The 20,250-nt window shown below is 49.6% G+C and overlaps 1 protein-coding gene across 12 annotated transcripts in view; it reads right to left on the bottom strand.

Annotated features, from left to right (window-relative positions):
• Positions 1-597: 597 nt before the first annotated feature.
• KYAT1 (kynurenine aminotransferase 1) overlaps positions 598-20,250 on the bottom strand; it is a 350,381-nt gene continuing 330,728 nt past the window's right edge. For all 12 annotated transcript variants that reach the window (XM_086924868.1, XM_086924877.1, XM_086924878.1 and 9 more), the window contains one exon: positions 598-2,444. In XM_086924868.1, the coding sequence (XP_086780994.1) occupies positions 2,376-2,444 (69 nt within the window). In that variant the 3' untranslated portion in view covers positions 598-2,375. The remainder of the gene's footprint in view (positions 2,445-20,250) is intronic.

Below are 20,250 nucleotides of genomic sequence, written 5' to 3'. Positions count from 1 at the left end.
TTCACGGGGGGAAGAGGGTCAGCAGATGTTAGGGTGGGTTGGTTTCCGGGTTGGTTGTCAAAGCTGTTGTGGATGTCTGCAATCTTGTTGTGGAAAAAAGAGGCTAGGGAGTCGCAGAGGGTTTGAGAGGGGGTGATGTCGTTGGAGTTGGCCGAGGGGTTGGAAAATTCCTTAACGATGTTGAAAAGTTCCTTGCTGTTGTGGGCGTTGTTGTCAAGTCGATCCTTGAATGCTGTTTTCTTGGCTTTTCGGATCAGTTGGTGGTGAGTGCGGGTGGCGCTTTTGAAGGCGTCCTTGGTGCTGGTGGTTGGGTCTTTTTTCCAGGCCTTTTCAAGGGAGCGGCAGAGTTTCTTGGACTTCTTGAGATCATCGTTGAACCATGAGGCCTTCTTGCTGCCAGGTTTGCTTTGGCCAGGGATACCAGGGCGCCTACTTGATCCATTAGATACGTCATATTAGCAAAGACAGAGCAGAAGTTATTTTAAAAATCTGTCCTTTGAGTTCAAGCATGCATCTGCACTGCTCGGCGTTTGCTAGTTGTGGCTACAATTATTTGTGTACGTGTAAATTATTTAACATGATAACAAGAAAAAATGAGACTTTGCAATTTTCTTTAATAAAAATCCAGTCTAGTGGCTTATTTCGGAGACAGTAGATCAGAATTCAGAGTTAAGGATGAGACGTTTCCTGAATGTAGCTACGGCATGCATAACATAACATAACAGGTGTATTTGTAAAGCGCACTGTTACCCGTAGGTGTCCTGGCGCTGATTAACAGATGTTTATTGTTACCCAACTCAATGGTACTCATAAGCGGGCAGCCCCACCAGGGTACCCTTTGTTTAAAAGCAGTATCACTTTGTACGTTCTATACCACAAGCAAGGTGTTTGTGACAGAAGGACATCTTAGGATGCAGCAGATATGACATCACAGCATCGGCTAAGGAGGACCCAGATCATGTTGTGGGAGAAGAGACCACAGGGGATCCTGAGGACTGGAAAGGGGAGATTTCTAAGTAGATTTGTGGAGTAGAGGACAGGGGACCCTTCTGTTCCTATGATGGAGAGGAGAGATTGGAAAGGGGACTACTTGATAAGAGACAGAGGGATTACAAAGATCCTGCGAAGAACAGGACAAGGGGTTGATACTGGATCAGAAGGAAGACACAATTGACAAAGTAAGAGTGTCAGGGAGGGCCCAGAAATCCTGAAGGATATGAGAGGGGAAACTTGCTATATATAAGAATGAGTGGAACCCACAGTGAATCCCAAGGGATACAACGCAGAAAAACATTTATAATGCACCACCTTGTCGCTAAGGCCGCTGTGTAGTGCAGTGCCTAGGGAAGAGCAACACGAAGGATCATCTTGTGTGAGGGGAGGACAGGTGGGGGTCTAAAAGAGGAGGAAAGGGTGAGCGCCAGGACAGCTGCTCAGTGCTCATCAAAGGCTTCCCTGAAGAGTTCACTTTCTGTGCTCTCTTGGAGGCTGGTAGGTGCAGCAAATTTCCAATAGGAGGATCCATAGGGAGATCGCTGTCCCCCTTACGAGTGGCCTCTTAATTCTGGCGGGGCTGGTGTCAGGAGTTACAGCCCCACTGGAATCATTCTCCAAGGGTTTGTTTTTTTCATATGAGAGAGTTTTGGTGCTGAAACCACCATGAAAAAATCCAAGAAGAAATGAGAAATTACTGTCTAAACTGGACCCAAATGATTGATTTCTTTGGTAATTCCCGAGGGGACACTCAGCATCCAACTACTAATAGCCTGGATTTTCTATACCCTTGAAGGAACCAATAAACACAGTATAGATAACCTCAGAAAGGGGAAAAATCTGGGCAATTTTGTGGGCCGCTCATAATGAGGACATTAGTGTTTTCCCTGTATTTTTTCAAAATTAAATTTATTGTGCTCATTTCATGACAGTAGATCAGAGCAGGCGTCCCAGAACATAGCGACGGATCATTCCTAAAGGTGGCGAGGGTTTGCTCAGCAATACCATTCATACAAATTGTTTTTTTTAAGGTTGATTCATTCCAGCAGCCAGTGTGATTGTTTTAATGCTGGGGCGATGTGCTTCTGAGTCCTATATGTGCACTTCTTGTGTCTGAATCCTTTAGAGATTTTGGAAATATTTCTGTGAAGGTTCTAAATAAACTATGTTGTTGTGATCTAAGCAGGGCAGGAATTGTGCTGTTGTCAATTCCATCTTGAGTCTCGGTTCAGTTTCATCTCTTGATCTTGGGTAGGACCGCAAAAGGGCTCTTCGCTGGACTGTGAGGTCTGTCTCCAGACAGCGCCGCTTGGAGGCTGCATGGGTCAGTCAGCCTGGGTCAGCCCCCGCAGTTTGTGAAGTTGTGAAGGGATATGTTGGAGTCACGGTGCAGTTGAGGCGCCTCTCCAGCTCCGCAGGATTTCTTCAGCTGCATCTAATGTTTCATCCTTCTGAAGAAACAACATCAAGAGGTTTTTTTACTAATTATACAAATATATATATATATATATAAATCGTTTGCATATTGACATCATCAAAGACCTTTTGGCTTCCTCCAAATTTAGGGGTATTGATTCCACACTGTGAGCACAAAAGGAGGTATTCAGTGTAGCGATAAGAACAGAATTATAGCCACGGAAATAGTTTATTTCACTGTATATAATTAACTGTTGTTTTATTGCTTTTATGTAGTAAGTTACTCTTTGCACATACTAATCCCTGGACAGTTCTATACAAAACTTAAACACCTAATTTTCCCCTGAAGTTTGTAGTTGAGTGTTCAGCAGGAGCCCTGGTGCTGCTATGGGCAACTAGAGCCTGCCTGGCTGACAGCCTTCAAGATGGCGCCAAAGTTGTCTGGTGTTGCCATGCACCATCCCCATCCCAGCACCCCAATACCAGGGTCAGAGGTGTTCCTAACACCAGTAACGAGCAGCTGTTTTTAAATGGAGAAGATGGGTGTAGTACAGTGGGTGCAGAAATCAGGCGCCCACGAACACCAGCCCAGCCACCCGCCTTCTTGCAGGCCCGTAGGGGGGCTCCCAACCTCATTAACAGGTACCCTGGGCAAATGAGTGAAAATATTTGCACTACGACCACCGACCACAACTTCCAAGGGGAGTTTTTCATGACCATTTTAGTATGTGCTGGAACGAAAACCATGTACTTTAGGCAAACACGGATGAGCTTAAGATTAGCACCCTTCAAATTACAGAGCAGGAAAAAGTTAATGATTTTAGAGTGTGTGGCAGGTAAAAAAGAACCTCTCCTCGAACACTTAATCAAGCCGGCCATTCTCTCTTGCATACCTTATGGCTGTCCACTGGGCATCCTCCAGACCCCCGACTCCTTTAACACGGCCATAGATTTACGCAACCTCTGAAGTATCCCCTGCTTCCACCAGCAATCACTCAAGGGGAAAGCCTGATTTACAACTAGAGTCCGGGTGCTTTTGAAGTATCTGCTATCTATGTGGCCATAGTTGTATGCCACTTATACAATAAATGTGTGCATGGCTAATCAATAATTATTATAATTGGTTTACGCAGCTGTTTTCATCCCCTACCCTACTTCTCGTTGCAAGCAACATTTGTGCAAGACTCGCTGACTGGCTGGGACCACCTTCCACCTCCACCCCTTCTTTCAACATCCACTCTCCTTTGAAGATGGATCAGCTTATCAGTGGCCTCTTAATCATGCTGGAATGAAAAGTCTGGAGATTGAAGTCAAGTTCAAATCAAGATGTAAATATCAATGCGAGAAAGTCGATATCTAGGGGTAAACAGATTGTACTCTGGGCCTGGAGTCTCTGTTTATTAAAGAAAGTTACAACTGTAATCTTCTGAGCTCTATGTACTTCAGTCCACAAACTCCACCGCCTCTAGGCGCTATGGTGTGGGCTTAGAAAAAGCCCACCACAGAAAGCTGCGGTCAGTACAGGGACAAAGGGCAGAAGAGGGAGTGATCCCTTGGCCAGGACTGAAGGTTGGGTGTTCCAATCCACTTTATACCCTAAATATGGCAGAATCTCAGACCAATAAATAAGGAATTATACGTCAAACAAAATGTAGAGGGTTGCCCCCTGCCACTCTCAGTCGCACTGCTGAGGAACACCAGCTGAGGTCGTCTACCGCTGTCTGACACGACGATGCTCTGAAGAGGGCCTCCAAAGAACAAGCATTTGCAATGCAATAGGTCTCGCATTATGAAAGTTTGAGCTATTGGTCTTGTAAATGACAAATTTTTTATTTATGTGTTGGTTTTGAAAATAGCTAAATGAATAGCTTTGTCATTTACAATGCGAATAGTTATAACTTTTGCAAATGTGACACCTATAGCATTTGTAATGCAACATGTTTTGTATTTACGAGACTTAGATGTATTGATATTACAAATAACAATGGCTTTTAATTTTTTTAAATAATTAATACTTAAATAAAAGTGATTGTAATTTACAATGGCAATAGCTTAAACTTTTGTAAATAACTTTTGTGAAGATTATGTTCAGTGTATTTTATTGTGATGAAAATCCAAGAACAGAAGTGAAATATTAGCATCTTTTTGTGACATCTGTAATAAAGCTTGAAACATTGAGAGAACATATTTGAACCAGTTGTTGTTGAATGGTTGCACAGATTGATGCTGTGATGGCGCGGAGTGATGTTGTGGTGGCGCTGGGTGATGCTGTGGTGGTGCTGAGGGATGCTGGGGTTGCGCTGAGTGATGCTGTGGTGGTGCTGAGTGGTGCTGTGGTGGTGCTGAGTGATGCTGTGGTGGTGCTGAGAGGTGCTGAGTGATGCTGTGGTGGTGCTGAGTGGTGCTATGGTGGTGCTGAGTGATGCTGTGGTGTTGCTGAATGGTGATGAGTGATGCTGTGGTGGTGCTGAGTGATGCTGGGGTTGCGCTGAGTGATGCTGTGGTGGTGCTGAGTGGTGCTGTGGTGGTGCTGAGTGGTGCTGAGTGATGCTGTGGTGGTGCTGAGTGGTGCTGTGGTGGTGCTGAGTGATGCTGTGGTGGTGCTGAGTGATGCGGTGGTGGTGCTGAGTGGTGCTGTGGTGTTGAGTGATGCGGTGGTGGTGCTGAGTGATAATGTGGTGGTGCTGAGTGGTGCTGTGGGGGTGCTGAGTGATGCTGTGGTGGTGCTGAGAGGTGCTGAGTGATGCTGTGGTGGTGCTGAGTGGTGCTATGGTGGTGCTGAGTGATGCTGTGGTGGTGATGAGTGATGCTGTGGTGGTGCTGAATGATGCTGGGGTTGCACTGAGTGATGCTGTGGTGGTGCTGAGTGGTGCTGTGGTGGTGCTGAGTGGTGCTGAGTGATGCTGTGGTGGTGCTGAGTGGTGCTGTGGTGGTGCTGAGTGATGCAGTGGTGGTGCTGAGTGGTGCTGTGGTGGTGCTGAGTGATGCGGTGGTGGTGCTGAGTGATAATGTGGTGGTGCTGAGTGGTGGTGTGGTGATGCTGAGTGATCCTGTGGTGGTGCTGAGTGGTGCTGTGGTGGTGCTGAGTGGTGCTGCCGAGTGGTGCTGTGGTGGTGCTGAGTGATCCTGTGGTGGTGCTGTGGTGGTCTTGAGTGGTGCTGTGGTGGTGCTGTGTGATGCTGTGTGATGCTGTGGTGGTGCTGAGTGGTGCTGTGGTGGTGCTGAGTGATGCTGTGGTGGTGCTGAGTGGTGCTGTGGTGGTGCTGAGTGATGCTGTGGTGATGCTGAGTGGTGCTGTGGTGTTGCTGTGGTGTTGCTGAGTGGTGCTGTGGTGGTGCTGAGTGATGCTGTGGTGGTGCTGAGTGGTGCTGTGGTGGTGCTGAGTGGTGCTGTGGTGGTGCTGAGTGATCCTGTGGTGCTGCTGTGGTGGTCTTGAGTGGTGCTGTGGTGGTGCTGTGTGATGCTGTGTGATGCTGTGGTGGTGCTGAGTGGTGCTGTGGTGGTGCTGAGTGATGCTGTGGTGGTGCTGAGTGATGCTGTGGTGGTGCTGAGAGGTGCTGAGTGATGCTGTGGTGGTGCTGAGTGGTGCTATGGTGGTGCTGAGTGATGCTGTGGTGGTGCTGAGTGGTGATGAGTGATGCTGTGGTGGTGCTGAATGATGCTGGGGGTGCGCTGAGTGATGCTGTGGTGGTGCTGAGTGGTGCTGTGGTGGTGCTGAGTGGTGCTGAGTGATGCTGTGGTGGTGCTGAGTGGTGCTGTGGTGGTGCTGAGTGATGCGGTGGTGGTGCTGAGTGGTGCTGTGGTGGTGCTGAGTGATGCGGTGGTGGTGCTGAGTGATAATGTGGTGGCGCTGAGTGGTGGTGTGGTGATGCTGAGTGATCCTGTGGTGGTGCTGAGTGGTGCTGTGGTGGTGCTGAGTGGTGCTGTGGTGGTGCCGAGTGGTGCTGTGGTGGTGCTGAGTGATCCTGTGGTGGTGCTGTGGTGGTCTTGAGTGGTGCTGTGGTGGTGCTGTGTGATGCTGTGTGATGCTGTGGTGGTGCTGAGTGGTGCTGTAGTGGTGCTGAGTGATGCTGTGGTGGTGCTGAGTGGTGCTGTGGTGGTGCTGAGTGATGCTGTGGTGATGCTGAGTGGTGCTGTGGTGTTGCTGTGGTGTTGCTGAGTGGTGCTGTGGTGGTGCTGAGTGGTGCTGTGGTGGTGCTGAGTGATCCTGTGGTGGTGCTGAGTGGTGCTGTGGTGGTGCTGAGTGGTGCTGTGGTGGTAATGAGTGGTGCTGTGGTGGTGCTGAGTGGTGCTGTGGTGGTGCTGTGTGATGCTGTGGTGGTTCTGAATGGTGCTGAGTGATGCTGCGGTGGTGCTGAGTGGTACTGTGGTGGTGCTGAGTGATGCTGTGGTGATGCTGAGTGGTGCTTTGGTGGTGCTGAGTGGTGCTGTGGTGTTGCTGAGTGATGCTGTGGTGGTGACTTAAAGTGATCACACTACCTTAAACGAACGCTATTAAGGAGGAGATAAATAAACAATGATAAAGATAGTCTTTTGCAGCTAACCCAACGATGCAATAATGGGTCACACAAAAAACAAATACAAAGGGACAAAACAAGTTAGGATTACATTAGGTCTGGAATTCAACGCATCTGCGCTGTAGGCTTGCCCCAACAAGACAAAAGCTAGTAGGATTAAGCGGCCGGACGGACGGAAAGCAATAACTAAACAAGAGCACGCTGGAGAAGTGTGAGCCTGGTGGGGGGGCGGGTTATGCGAGCGAGTGTGAGGGAACGGGCCAAGCGCCCGCAAAGCGGCCGCAAAATGAAATTAAAAGCGGCCAGGAAATGCTCTCGGCAAAGTGTGAAGCAGGGGGCGGGGGAGCAGATCCCTTTGAAGTGAAGCTCTCGGCATTTGTGCTGGTGGGTCTGATGCAATGATGCGAGGCAGGCGGCTCGTTCAGATGCCTGTGGGAGGGAGGCTGATGGGTTTGATGTGGACGCGCGTTCCGCACGAGTGCACCACATGAACTGGACGCAATCCGCAATGGTTTCAAAGCTTGGTTTGCCCTCTATATTCTCGTCTATTTATCCCTTTCGGAATAGAATAGTCGAGACCTAAAAACACATCTTAATATGAGCATGAATTACTAGCCAGGAAGGAAGAGATCCCTGTATTCCAATTATAAGGTATTTATGCTCGTCTCTACAAGTATTTTAACCTTTATCATCTATAAGAAGGGAATAAAATATTCCGGCATAGAAATGTTATGGCGCCTGAGGACATTCAAGTCTCCAATGTTTGTTGAAGACTGGAACTGATACTACATATCAGGGCCTTAGTAGAGAAATAATGGCCTCACCAGGTTGAGAGAGAAGGAGGTGGTTGGGCAGGTCAGATTAAGCCGTGTGAATGAGGAGCAGTTCTGTAATGTTGCAAATGGGTTCCGCCCAATTACATGGGATTTTCCATTTTTTACACCCAGTCTTTTGACCTTTACTGAAGGTCAGTCTCACAAGTTGAGTTTCACCCACAGTAGTTGGACTGAGCGTGTTTACCGGCAGTGTCTGCCTTTTTAAAGATGAGGCCGCCGTTGTGTGGCTAGGATAAGGAGCAGTGGGCTGGTTACAATTGTACAAATGTGCACGCCTATGTGCAACTGTTTGAGTGCTACGAATGTGAGACTACTGTCATGTGCACCCCAGTAACTGTGCACAGGTAGTCTGGCACCGAAGGGACTCTGCCAGGATAGGTGCTGACCTAGGAAGGCCGTATAATATTAATGGGCATTTAAAGGTAGCTCGGTAGGGATTACTAGGAAATTTATAGTGCTTCCACTGAATTATGCATATAGATGAAATCTACATTAAAATGCGGTTTCACTCCACTGAGGGCTACACAGTCCAGCAAGGTGTCAAACTGGTGGAAAACAGGTACACTGAGTTTGAATATACAGATTCCAATAACACACATATCCATCGTATGGGAGCTTCAGGAATAGTCATATTTCTCTGAGTCACTTTATAATCAAATTTCAGTCCTTGGACCCACCTGCTGGGACAATATAATTATTCAGTTCTCCGTCAGAGGGAACAAACCCTGCCAAAAACAAAGGGAGCAATTAGCAGTGATTGATCTACCTCGTGGGAGAGGAAAGGGGCAGGGGAAAACTGCAGCTGTCACACTGCACCTAGGCTGGCTCAGGCCGGCGACTGAAGAAAGGAGGAAGCCCAGATGCAGGGAGCCAACACATGAGGGGCTCCTCTATGAAGATTTGGTACAAAGGGATCTGGAAGTGATGTCAGCAAGGGGGGAGGGGAGGTCCTAAGAGGAGGTCTTTGCAGAGAAAACTTTACAGCTTCATAATAGATTGTTCCAGAATGCTAAGCAGGAGAGTTGGGACAGAGATGGAGGGATGATGTGGATGTGCCGGGCATCTAAAAGTTTCCACCCCTACTTACAAAATCCCCGCACAAGGACGAGACAGGAAAGATGATGCTGGACCTGGGCAGCAATGACAGCGGAAGATTGGCGAGCTGGAAAGAGAAGCCACCTGAAGCCTTGCAAACATGGACCCAGGACTTTGTCTCCCGCTGACCCCCAGGACTAGATGAGTCTCTCCAGGGCTAGTGACACTGTCCCGCTTATGCCCCATGAGGACCAGTTGGGGGAGGACCTGGAATCCACTGCCATCTCAGGTACTTTGCAAGACAGCCATGAGGCTATGGCGGCTGGCCATTCAGGCAGAAGGGTGCACTGCTGGCTCTTGCGGAGAGGCTGTGCACGATGCCGCCGGCAGCAGGAGAGGTCCACAAGGAGCCGGAAGGAAGGCTGGAGCAGGGAGCCAGTAAGTCCAGCTTCCAGCTAAGTGCTTGCCTTTAGAATCCAGGAGGCCAGTTGCAAATGGGAACGATGACTAGAGTTTGCCACCTAGAGCTAAACAAGCCAAAGGTCCATGAAATTGACCCCAATAGGCCTAAATTATGGCACTGTAAAGGTTTCATCTTTGACCTCTAGACACAAACAAAAATGGAGTGCGTGTGGCTGCGCCACAAATTCTCTAACCTACCTCCCGGGTGGGCATAGGATTAATTGTTCATTTCTGGGAGAGTGGGCATTTGTGAGGCCCCCTTGCCCTAATCTGGATTTCCCCTAGGGGCTCGCGCAAACGAATCCCTAAGTCCGGCCAGTACAGAGTTTGGTTCCGTGACCCCCATCGCCAGGACCAAGAAACCTGAAAAAAGAAAGTTAGGCACTCGTCTAGGGGCGGGCGCACTTCATGCCCCCGTGACCATGTCTGAGGGAGGTGGGGAATTCCTTCCCTGGCTGTGCTCCTCGTGGACAGTGGTCTCAGCATCACTGCAGCCACAAGAGGAAGACATGCAGAAAGGTTGAAGAGAAGGGTGCTGGCTCCCATGCTAGTCCTGGGAGGTGCCGGTGAGCCAGCTGAGGTCGTGGGGGCCTTTGGGGCTATCTTCACTGCCCCAAGATGGCACTAAGGTGTTGTGGGGGCTGCAGGGAGAGCTGGAATGAGGGGCTGAAACAGACCCATTTATAGAGTTTTTCTAAAAGCCTAGAGTGCTGAGGCAGGTCAATGTTTGATGAGGCTCAGCCCGTTGGCAAGAGGCTAGACATGAGAAACATCTCTCACCCACCCACCAACCCAACTCCTAGAACACACCAGAAGCAGACCACCAGATTGATCCTGCCCAGGCTGTGCTCTCCGAAGAACATCTGGACAGGCAGAGCCTTAAACTGAGCATGGCCTTAGCACCACCCGACACCTAAGGAAATCAATGAATCCATTGGCTAAAGCTTCGGGCCCCGAATGAGTTTTACTCCATCAAGAAATTACCTTTTGTAGGAGAGTAGGGTCTGCTATCCTATGGTCACCCCAATTTTTGCTTTTTGCTTCACTGGTTTTCGACTTACTGAGGCTGTGGGCCTGCTAATCAGACCCCCAGCCTGCTGTTCTCTCTCTAAATTTATAATACATGTGCTATAGGTACATACCACAATTGGAAATGGACTCCTTGTCAGCCCCTGTACCATGCACTATAGGTGCTCAGGGCATAGGTGCCACCAAGGCCTACCAGGGGCTGAAGCATAGCTTTTGCCACCCCTGGCTGGTTCTTAAATTGACACAACTGGCTGATCACTCAGCTGGGGCAAGTGGGTGTAATCACCCCTTGCTTAGATATAGTATACCTATATCTAAACCTATATCTGGACACATATATAGCCTGTAAGCCACTCCTATGGAAGGCATCATCAATCCTGGAGGCAGAGTGCGTGGTTTTATGTGAGATGGAGCTCTGGCATGAGCTGAGCCTGTCTGCAGCTGTCGGGAACAACTCCCTAAGCTGATCCGGGATAATGCCATACCATATACTCTTAAGCGCCTTATAATCCTCGCGGTTATATAGCAACTTTGGTTTGGCTTTATCAAAACATGTCGTGTAAGGTGTCATACGAATTGGAATACTACCCCCTCGCCAGTTCTGGCGACGGGGGTAGCATTCCACCCTTCTACAGGGATAAGACATGTTACTTTACTGAAACGCGGTTGATTTAAAATGAGCCTCAGATCCACAGACACGGGTCTGGCCTCCTGCTGCTGACCGAAACTCAGCAAATGGTGGCCTGGACAAAGGGTTTCCTGTCGCAGGGCGGTGTTAAACCACCCCAGACAGGAGATAGTGGATTACAGCAGGGAGGTTTCAAAGAAACCAGACACTGCCTGGGGAGCACAAGGCTGCCCCTTGCATAATCCGGCCAAACCGGTTCTGGGGCCTTCCAGCCCCAGTCCCAGCGCGGCCTGGATCAAAGGAAAGGGGTGTAACCACCCCCTTCCTGGGTCCCACCCATAGGAGGGGACCTAGCAGGATGTCCAGCCCACCAGATTCGAATAAGAGTGGGAGCAGTGCCAAAGCAACTGAGATCATCCTGAAGAAACATAAGAAACGAATTCTGGACCCTTCGACATTCTACTCAACATAGAAGACTGAAGAATCTCCCTTGTGGTCAAGGAGTGACCACCCTGTGCAAACAGGCACCATCCAGCCCTCGACCCTTGCTTTGTTGCAGTTCCCGCCGGAACTCGAGCGACAGAGATCGACGAGATCAAGCTTGCCTGCCTTCTCCCAGCCCGATCCACAGTCCCTGCAGAGCTGAGACCAGTGGAGGCGACCGGAAGCGTGGGGCATGCCATCTTGAAAAGGCCACGAGACGCTGACCGTGCAGCCCACGAGTGATCCTCGAAGCTGTGCACCAGGGTTTGAGAAGCCCCCACCCCGAGCTACACTTGCACCAAAGCTACCCCCTCCACACTCGACGAGTGCTGCGTGGGGCCCTTCTGCTTGTTTTGGCTCGACACGTTGGCCCGGTCACTTGCCAGCTGGCTTGTGGCCCCTGTGCCGACGAAACTTTGAATACGACTTGCTTTTCTGGTTGCTCCAGATCTGCACCAGCTCCTGTGAAAAGGAGCCCCCATTCTGACCCTCCTGGTTCGAGTGATAAGCAATCTCCCGGTTCCGCGTGGATTGCTTTTGCCAAGTGCTGTTTGCTGCAATCTTGAAGCCGACGGTGCTGACGGCGAGAGCCTACGTGGGACAGATCGTGACCTGCTCCTGGACGTCGCAAGTGCCCCAATAGCCCACGTGACAGCGGAGAGAAGCCTATTGACAACCACCTGATTGCGCCCGACATTGCCTGGTTCCGTCCTGGTTCCACCCTGGTCACTGCTGAGTGACCCAGACTCTGTCCCCTCTGCTTTCAGGTACTTTTCTACTTCGATCCACCCTTGGATCGCACCGGACACTTCTGCTTCACATCGCCTGCAGCTGCAACAGCTTCAAGCACCAAGAGCCTGCGTGTCAAAACCCGACGCCACTTCGACCCTGTGCACCCACGGCCTGTGGGTGAGGTAACATTGCAACGCCGGTGTTCCCACACTGGTACACACCTCTAGGGTCTGTGTCGTGAGTTTGGTTCCTCTAGGTTCAGCGGAAGTATCTTTTAACTCACTTTGTGTAACTTTTACGCACCATTGACAGTGCATTGGTGCAAGCTGCACTTTCCGTGCTGCACCCGACTCCCGTGGGCTACTCCCGACTTCAGCATTGCTAGTCCTGACTGCTCCCAGCGATTCTCTAGGCCCTAGGCCTAACCACTGTTCGATTGGTATCTCTTATACCACTTTTTTAGTATATGGTTTAAGTGGCCACCGGCCCTCATCCAAAATTGTGCAACTTTGTATGTTATACTGTGCTTTTGATTTAACGCTTGTGCCCCTTTCCTCATAAAGAGTACTGGGGAGTAATTTAGAAATAAATACATATATTTTTATAATATATACTTGTGTGGTGTCCTTTCATTTGATTACAGGATTGTATGTGGTAAAACAGCTCGCTTAACACGACCTCTTAAGTTAAGCCTTTAAGGCTGCTTAGTCCATGCTACCACTAGGATAGCTTGTCTAACAAGGTTGACTTACAACCAGACATCTTTGGGGTTTGTTTGGACTGATACCAAGTGGTTCCAGAATTGGAAACACTACATATCAGGCCAACTTCTCACATTGGTGTGCAGCGGTGCGGATTTGAGCTTGCTGTTTGTTTTACCATTGCAATCTTTACATCAAATTGAAAGATCACATCAAGTACCTTAGGTACATATAAAATCAAAAGCTTAGCATATTAAGTTCTACTGAACTTAGTAGTTGTAGATTAAAGGGAGTAGCACACCCTGACTACAACTCACTAGCAAGGTACAGTAGGAAAACACTTAGTGTAGGTAAGTGCACCAATTACACCTCACTAACAGTCATGTCTGATACAGGTGGAGCCTCAGGCTCTGCTCCTGTAACAGTTGACCCTACCAAGGCAACTTCCAGATATGACAACCTTAGCCACAAAGACCTGAGTGCCTTGTGCACAGCCAGGGGGCTAAAAAAGGGCAGAGGCCCTACCATTCCTTCCCTAATAGCTATCCTGGAAAAGGATGACTTAGATAAGGTGAGTCAGGCTCCCTTAGATTCAGGTGAAGGGATAAACTCCCCTGAGAATGAGAATCTTCCAGATGAAGAAGAGGAGGAGGAAGAGGAAGAGGAAGGCTCAGATGTAGATGAGCCTGAAGATCAGGATCAGAGGGTGACCCAGGTACAGGTTGCCAGGCTTAACCAGGCCAACCTAGACCTACATGGGAATGGAGAGGGCCAGCACCACTCCAGATCTCATAACCAAATTCTCCCAGGTAACAGGAGGGTGAGATCTCAATCAGGGGACTCTCATCTTTCTAGTGCCTCAAGAGAATCTCAAAGAGGGATGACTCCCTCCCAGAGAAAAGAGCATAGGGCCAGAATGAGGGCTGTCCAACTCCAAATAGAAAGGGAAGAGGTAGCCTTGGCTCAAGCTAAACTTGCTTTAGCAAGAGAAAGAAAATTGTGTGGCTTAGATGCCACTGGTGGCAGCAAGGTTCCTAAAGAAAAAGACAGGGCCTATGACAATAGAAACCTGACAAAAATTGTGCCCCCCTACAAGGAAGGGGATGACATCCAAAAATGGATGACTGCTCTTGAGAGGGCCTGCATGGTACAGCAGATCCCTGAGGATCAGTGGGCAGCAATTTTATGGTACTCCTTTTCTGAGAAAGGGAGGGATAGGCTCCTCACTGTTAGACCTGAGGATGCCAAAAACTACTCTGTCCTGAAGAGTGCTCTTATTGAAGGGTTTGGCCTAACCACTGAGCAATACAGGTTGTTGTTCAGAGACACCCAAAAAGCACAGACTCAGGACTGGACTGATTTTGTTGATTGTGCCACTAAGGCTCTGGAGGGTTGGCTGCAGGGAAGTAAAGTCTCAGACTATACAGGATTGTACAATCTTATGATGAGAGAACAGATCCTTAATAACTGTCAGAACCAGCTGTTGCATCAATACCTTGTTGACTCTGATCTGACCTCTCCCCAAGAATTGGGAAAGAAGGCAGACAAATGGGTCAGAACAAGGATTAAGCAGAAAAACCAGAACCAAGGTGACCAGAAGAAAACAGACCAGAAGGGTGGGAATCAGAAAGATAAAGAAAAAGACCAGAAGTCTTCAGGCCCCCAAACTAGCAATAAGGAGGGGGGTTCCCAAAATGGAAACAAGAAAAAGAAGAATGATGGCCCAAAGAAACCTTGGTGTAATACCTGCAAATCAGTTTCACACTGGGGCAGGGAATGCACTAAGAAAAATCCAGTTCCTACCACTGCAGCTCCTAAAGCAACTGCACCCCCTAGTACAGTCAGCAGTGGTAGTGCACAACCTAAGGGGTTAGTAGGGTTAACCTTGGGTACTGAGGTGGAATCTGGCCTAGTCAGAATCCCCACACAGGCAGTTCTCCTATATGATGTGGACTTATCTTTGACCACTGCAGTAAGCCCCAGTAACCTGGGCAAATATAGGCAGACTCCCTTAATCAATGAGAAACTGGCTCAGGCCTACAGGGACACTTGTGCCAGTGTCACTATGGTGACACCAGACTTTGTGGACCCTGGTCAGATTGTACTAGGTGAGAGTTACCTAGTGACCAATGCAAGCAACTCCACTACTTCACATAGTGTGGCTGTTGTGAACTTCTCCTGGGGAGGGGTAGATGGCCTAAAGAAAGTTGTTGTGAGTGCAGACCTCCCAGTAGACTGTCTGTTAGGCAATGATCTTGAAAGCTCAGTTTGGTCAGAAGTGGAGTACAGGACTCATGCAGAAATGCTAGGGATTTCAGCTCATGTCCTGGCAGTGACAAGGTCTCAGGCTAAGAAGTGCCTTCCTGAACCAGTGGTGGATCTTGAAACAATATACCAACCACAACCCAAGAGAAGGAGCAAGAGGGTTAAGGCTGTGCCTTCCCACTTGCCCCAGGTTGAGGATCAAGTTTCACAGGAAACTGATTCTGCAGTCCAAGAGGAGACTGTCTCAGAGGAGCTTGAACCTGACCAGGTTGAGTTTCTGGGGACAGGGGGGCCCTCAAGGGCAGACCTGGGGCAGGCCCAATTAGATTGCCCTTCACTTGAACCCCTCAGACAGCAAGCTGCTGCTGAGGCTGCAGGGAATGCTCAAGGTACCCATAGAGTTTATTGGGTTGATGGACTCCTTTACTCAGAGGCTAGAGACCCCAAGCCTGGTACCACCAGGAGGTTGGTTATACCTTTGAAGTTTAGGGGCTTCCTTCTTACCTTGGCCCATGATGTTCCCCTTGCAGGACACTTAGGCCAGAACAAGACTTGGGACAGGCTTGTTCCTCACTTTCACTGGCCTCATATGTCAGAAAATGTCAAGGAGTTTTGTCGCTCCTGGGTCACTTGCCAAGCCAGTGGTAAGTCAGGTGGCACAACAAAGGCCCCCCTGATACCACTACCTGTGGTGGGGGTACCCTTTGAAAGAGTTGGAATAGACATTGTGGGTCCCATAGATCCTCCAACAGCATCTGGGCACAGATTCATACTGGTGGTAGTGGATCATGCCACCAGGTACCCAGAGGCAATTCCCCTGAGGACCACCACAGCTCCTGTGGTGGCAAAGGCCCTCATTGCAGTTTTCTCAAGAGTGGGCTTTCCAAAGGAGGTTCTTTCAGACAGAGGTACTAACTTTATGTCTGGATACTTAAAAGCAATGTGGAAAGAGTGTGGAGTAAACTATAAGTTTACCACACCCTACCATCCACAGTGCAATGGGCTTGTGGAAAGGTTCAACAAGACCCTAAAGGGAATGATAAAAGGTTTACCAGAGAAGCTTAGGCGGAAATGGGACATCCTTTTACCCTGCTTGCTCTTTGCTTACAGAGAGGTCCCACAGAAGGGGGTTGGCTACAGCCCTTTTGAACTTTTGTTTGGCCACCCTGTAAGAGGTCCACTGAGTTTGGTGAAGGAAGGATGGGAGTTACCTCTCAAAAAGCCTAAACTAGACATTGTGGACTATGTACTTGGTCTCCGCTCCAGGATGGCTGAATACATGGAGAAAGCATCCAAAAACCTTGAGGCCAGTCAAGAATTACAGAAAGCTTGGCATGACCAAAAGGCTGTTCTGGTTGAGTACCAGCCAGGGCAGAAGGTGTGGGTGTTGGACCCAGTGGGGCCAGCAGCTCTCCAGGACCAATGGACTGGACCCTACCCTATCATTGAGAAAAAGGGAGAAGTCACCTATGTGGTTGACTTTGGTACCCCTAGGAGCCCCCACAGGGTGCTCCATGTAAACCGTTTGAAAGCATTTGTTGACAGGGAGGACATGAGTCTCCTCATGGCCACAGATGGGGAACAGGAGGAAGAGAGTGACCCTCTCCCAGACCTGCTTTCCCAGAACCCTGATGATGGTTCAGTTGATGGAGTAGCCTTGGCAGGCAGCCTCACTGAGCAGCAACAGGTGGACTGCAGACAGGTGTTGCAGGCCCACAGACATATGTTTTCACTCACACCCAGCCAGACTAATTGGTGCACCCATGAGGTGGACACTGGTGACAGTCTGCCTGTGAAGAATAAGATCTACAGGCAACCTGACCATGTCAGGGATTGTATAAAGGCTGAGGTGCAAAAGATGTTGGAGCTTGGAGTGATTGAGCCATCAGAGAGCCCATGGGCTAGCCCAGTGGTCCTTGTGCCAAAACCTCATACCAAAGATGGGAAGAGAGAAATGAGGTTTTGTGTGGACTACAGAGGTCTCAATGCTGTCACTAGGACAGATGCACATCCCATTCCAAGAGCAGATGAGCTCATTGATAAATTGGCTTCTGCCAAGTTTCTGAGCACATTTGATTTGACAGCTGGCTACTGGCAAATCAGACTAGCTGAAGAGTCAGAAGCCAAAACAGCATTCTCTACCCCTAGTGGGCATTATCAGTTTGTGGTAATGCCCTTTGGTTTGAAGAATGCACCTGCCACCTTCCAAAGGTTGGTGAATCAAGTCCTTGCTGGGTTGGAAGACTTTTGTGCAGCATATCTAGATGATATTGCTGTCTTTAGCTCCACCTGGGAGGATCACCTGATCCACCTGAAGAAGGTTCTGGAGGCCCTGCAAAAGGCAGGCCTGACTATCAAGGCTACTAAGTGCCAGACAGGGCAGAGCAAGGTTGTGTACTTGGGCCACCTAGTAGGTGGGGGTCAAGTTCAACCACTGGAGAGCAAGATCCAGGCCATACAGGACTGGGCTCCTCCAACTACCCAGACACAAGTCAGAGCCTTCTTGGGCCTGACTGGGTATTACAGAAAATTTGTAAAGAACTATGGGTCCATTGTGACACCATTGAATGATTTGACATCCAAAAAGATGCCCAAAAAGGTTCAGTGGACAGTTAGCTGTCAAAAGGCATTTGATGACCTGAAGAAGGCCATGTGCTCTGCACCTATCCTGAAGAGTCCTGACTACTCCAAACAGTTCATTGTACAGACAGATGCTTCTGAGTTGGGGGTGGGAGCTGTGCTTTCACAACTTAATCAAGATGGTCAAGACCAGCCCATTGCTTTTATTAGCAGAAGGCTGACCCCCAGGGAGAAACGTTGGTCAGCTATTGAGAGGGAGGCCTTTGCTGTGGTTTGGGCCCTGAAGAAGTTGAGGCCATACTTGTTTGGTACTCACTTCCTAATTCAGATAGACCATAAGCCCCTCTTGTGGCTAAATCAGATGAAGGGTGAAAATCCCAAACTGCTCAGGTGGTCCATTTCCCTACAGGGGATGGACTTTACAGTGGAGCACCGCCCAGGGACTGACCATGGTAATGCAGATGGTCTCTCCAGGTACTTCCACTTAGAACATGAAGACTTATCTGGTCAAGGTTAAGTTTAATGTCCCTGCGTTTGGGGGGGGGGGGGTTGTGTAGGAGAGTAGGGTCTGCTATCCTATGGTCACCCCAATTTTTGCTTTTTGCTTCACTGGTTTTCGACTTACTGAGGCTGTGGGCCTGCTAATCAGACCCCCAGCCTGCGGTTCTCTCTCTAAATTTATAATACATGTGCTATAGGTACATACCACAATTGGAAATGGACTCCTTGTCAGCCCCTGTACCATGCACTATAGGCGCTCAGGGCATAGGTGCCACCAAGGCCTACCAGGGGCTGAAGCATAGCTTTTGCCACCCCTTGCTGGTTCTTAAATTGACACAACTGGCTGATCACTCAGCTGGGGCAAGTGGGTGTAATCACCCCTTGCTTAGATATAGTATACCTATATCTAAACCTATATCTGGACACATATATAGCCTGTAAGCCACTCCTATGGAAGGCCTCATCAATCCTGGAGGCAGAGTGCGTGGTTTTATGTGAGATGGAGCTCTGGCATGAGCTGAGCCTGTCTGCAGCTGTCGGGAACAACTCCCTAAGCTGATCCGGGATAATGCCATACCATATACTCTTAAGCGCCTTATAATCCTCGCGGTTATATAGCAACTTTGGTTTGGCTTTATCAAAACATGTCGTGTAAGGTGTCATACGAATTGGAATACTACCCCCTCGCCAGTTCTGGCGACGGGGGTAGCATTCCACCCTTCTAGAGGGATAAGACATGTTACTTTACTGAAACGCGGTTGATTTAAAATGAGCCTCAGATCCACAAAATGGATGCCCCTGCCACAGACACGGGTCTGGCCTCCTGCTGCTGACCGAAACTCAGCAAATGGTGGCCTGGACAAAGGGTTTCCTGTCGCAGGGCGGTGTTAAACCACCCCAGACAGGAGATAGTGGATTGCAGCAGGGAGGTTTCAAAGAAACCAGACACTGCCTGGGGAGCACAAGGCTGCCCCATGCATAATCCGGCCAAACCGGTTCTGGGGCCTTCCAGCCCCAGTCCCAGCGCGGCCTGGATCAAAGGAAAGGGGTGTAACCACCCCCTTCCTGGGTCCCACCCATAGGAGGGGACCTAGCAGGATGTCCAGCCCACCAGATTCGAATAAGAGTGGGAGCAGTGCCAATGCAACTGAGATCATCCTGAAGAAACATAAGAAACGAATTCTGGACCCTTCGACATTCTACTCAACATAGAAGACTGAAGAATCTCCCTTGTGGTCAAGGAGTGACCACCCTGTGCAAACAGGCACCATCCAGCCCTCGACCCTTGCTTTGTTGCAGTTCCCGCCGGAACTCGAGCGACAGAGATCGACGAGATCAAGCTTGCCTGCCTTCTCCCAGCCCGATCCACAGTCCCTGCAGAGCTGAGACCAGTGGAGGCGACCGGAAGCGTGGGGCACGCCATCTTGAAAAGGCCACGAGACGCTGACCGTGCAGCCCACGAGTGATCCTCGAAGCTGTGCACCGGGGTTTGAGAAGCCCCCACCCCGAGCTACACTTGCACCAAAGCTACCCCCTCCACACTCGACGAGTGCTGCGTGGGGCCCTTCTGCTTGTTTTGGCTCGACGCGTTGGCCCGGTCACTTGCCAGCTGGCTTGTGGCCCCTGTGCCGACGAAACTTTGAATACGACTTGCTTTTCTGGTTGCTCCAGATCTGCACCAGCTCCTGTGAAAAGGAGCCCCCACTCTGACCCTCCTGGTTCGAGTGATAAGCAATCTCCCGGTTCCGCGTGGATTGCTTTTGCCAAGTGCTGTTTGCTGCAATCTTGAAGCCGACGGTGCTGACGGCGAGAGCCTACGTGGGACAGATCGTGACCTGCTCCTGGACGTCGCAGATGCCCCAGAGCCCACGTGACAGCGGAGAGAAGCCTATCGACAACCACCTGATTGCGCCCGACATTGCCTGGTTCCGTCCTGGTTCCACCCTGGTCACTGCTGAGTGACCCAGACTCTGTCCCCTCTGCTTTCATGTACTTTTCTACTTCGATCCACCCTTGGATCGCACCGGACACTTCTGCTTCACATCGCCTGCAGCTGCAACAGCTTCAAGCAC

This window comes from Lissotriton vulgaris, chromosome 5 (assembly GCF_964263255.1).
Source record: "Lissotriton vulgaris chromosome 5, aLisVul1.2, whole genome shotgun sequence".
NCBI lineage: Eukaryota > Metazoa > Chordata > Amphibia > Caudata > Salamandridae > Lissotriton > Lissotriton vulgaris.
This window is presented reverse-complemented; position numbering and strand designations above follow the sequence as displayed.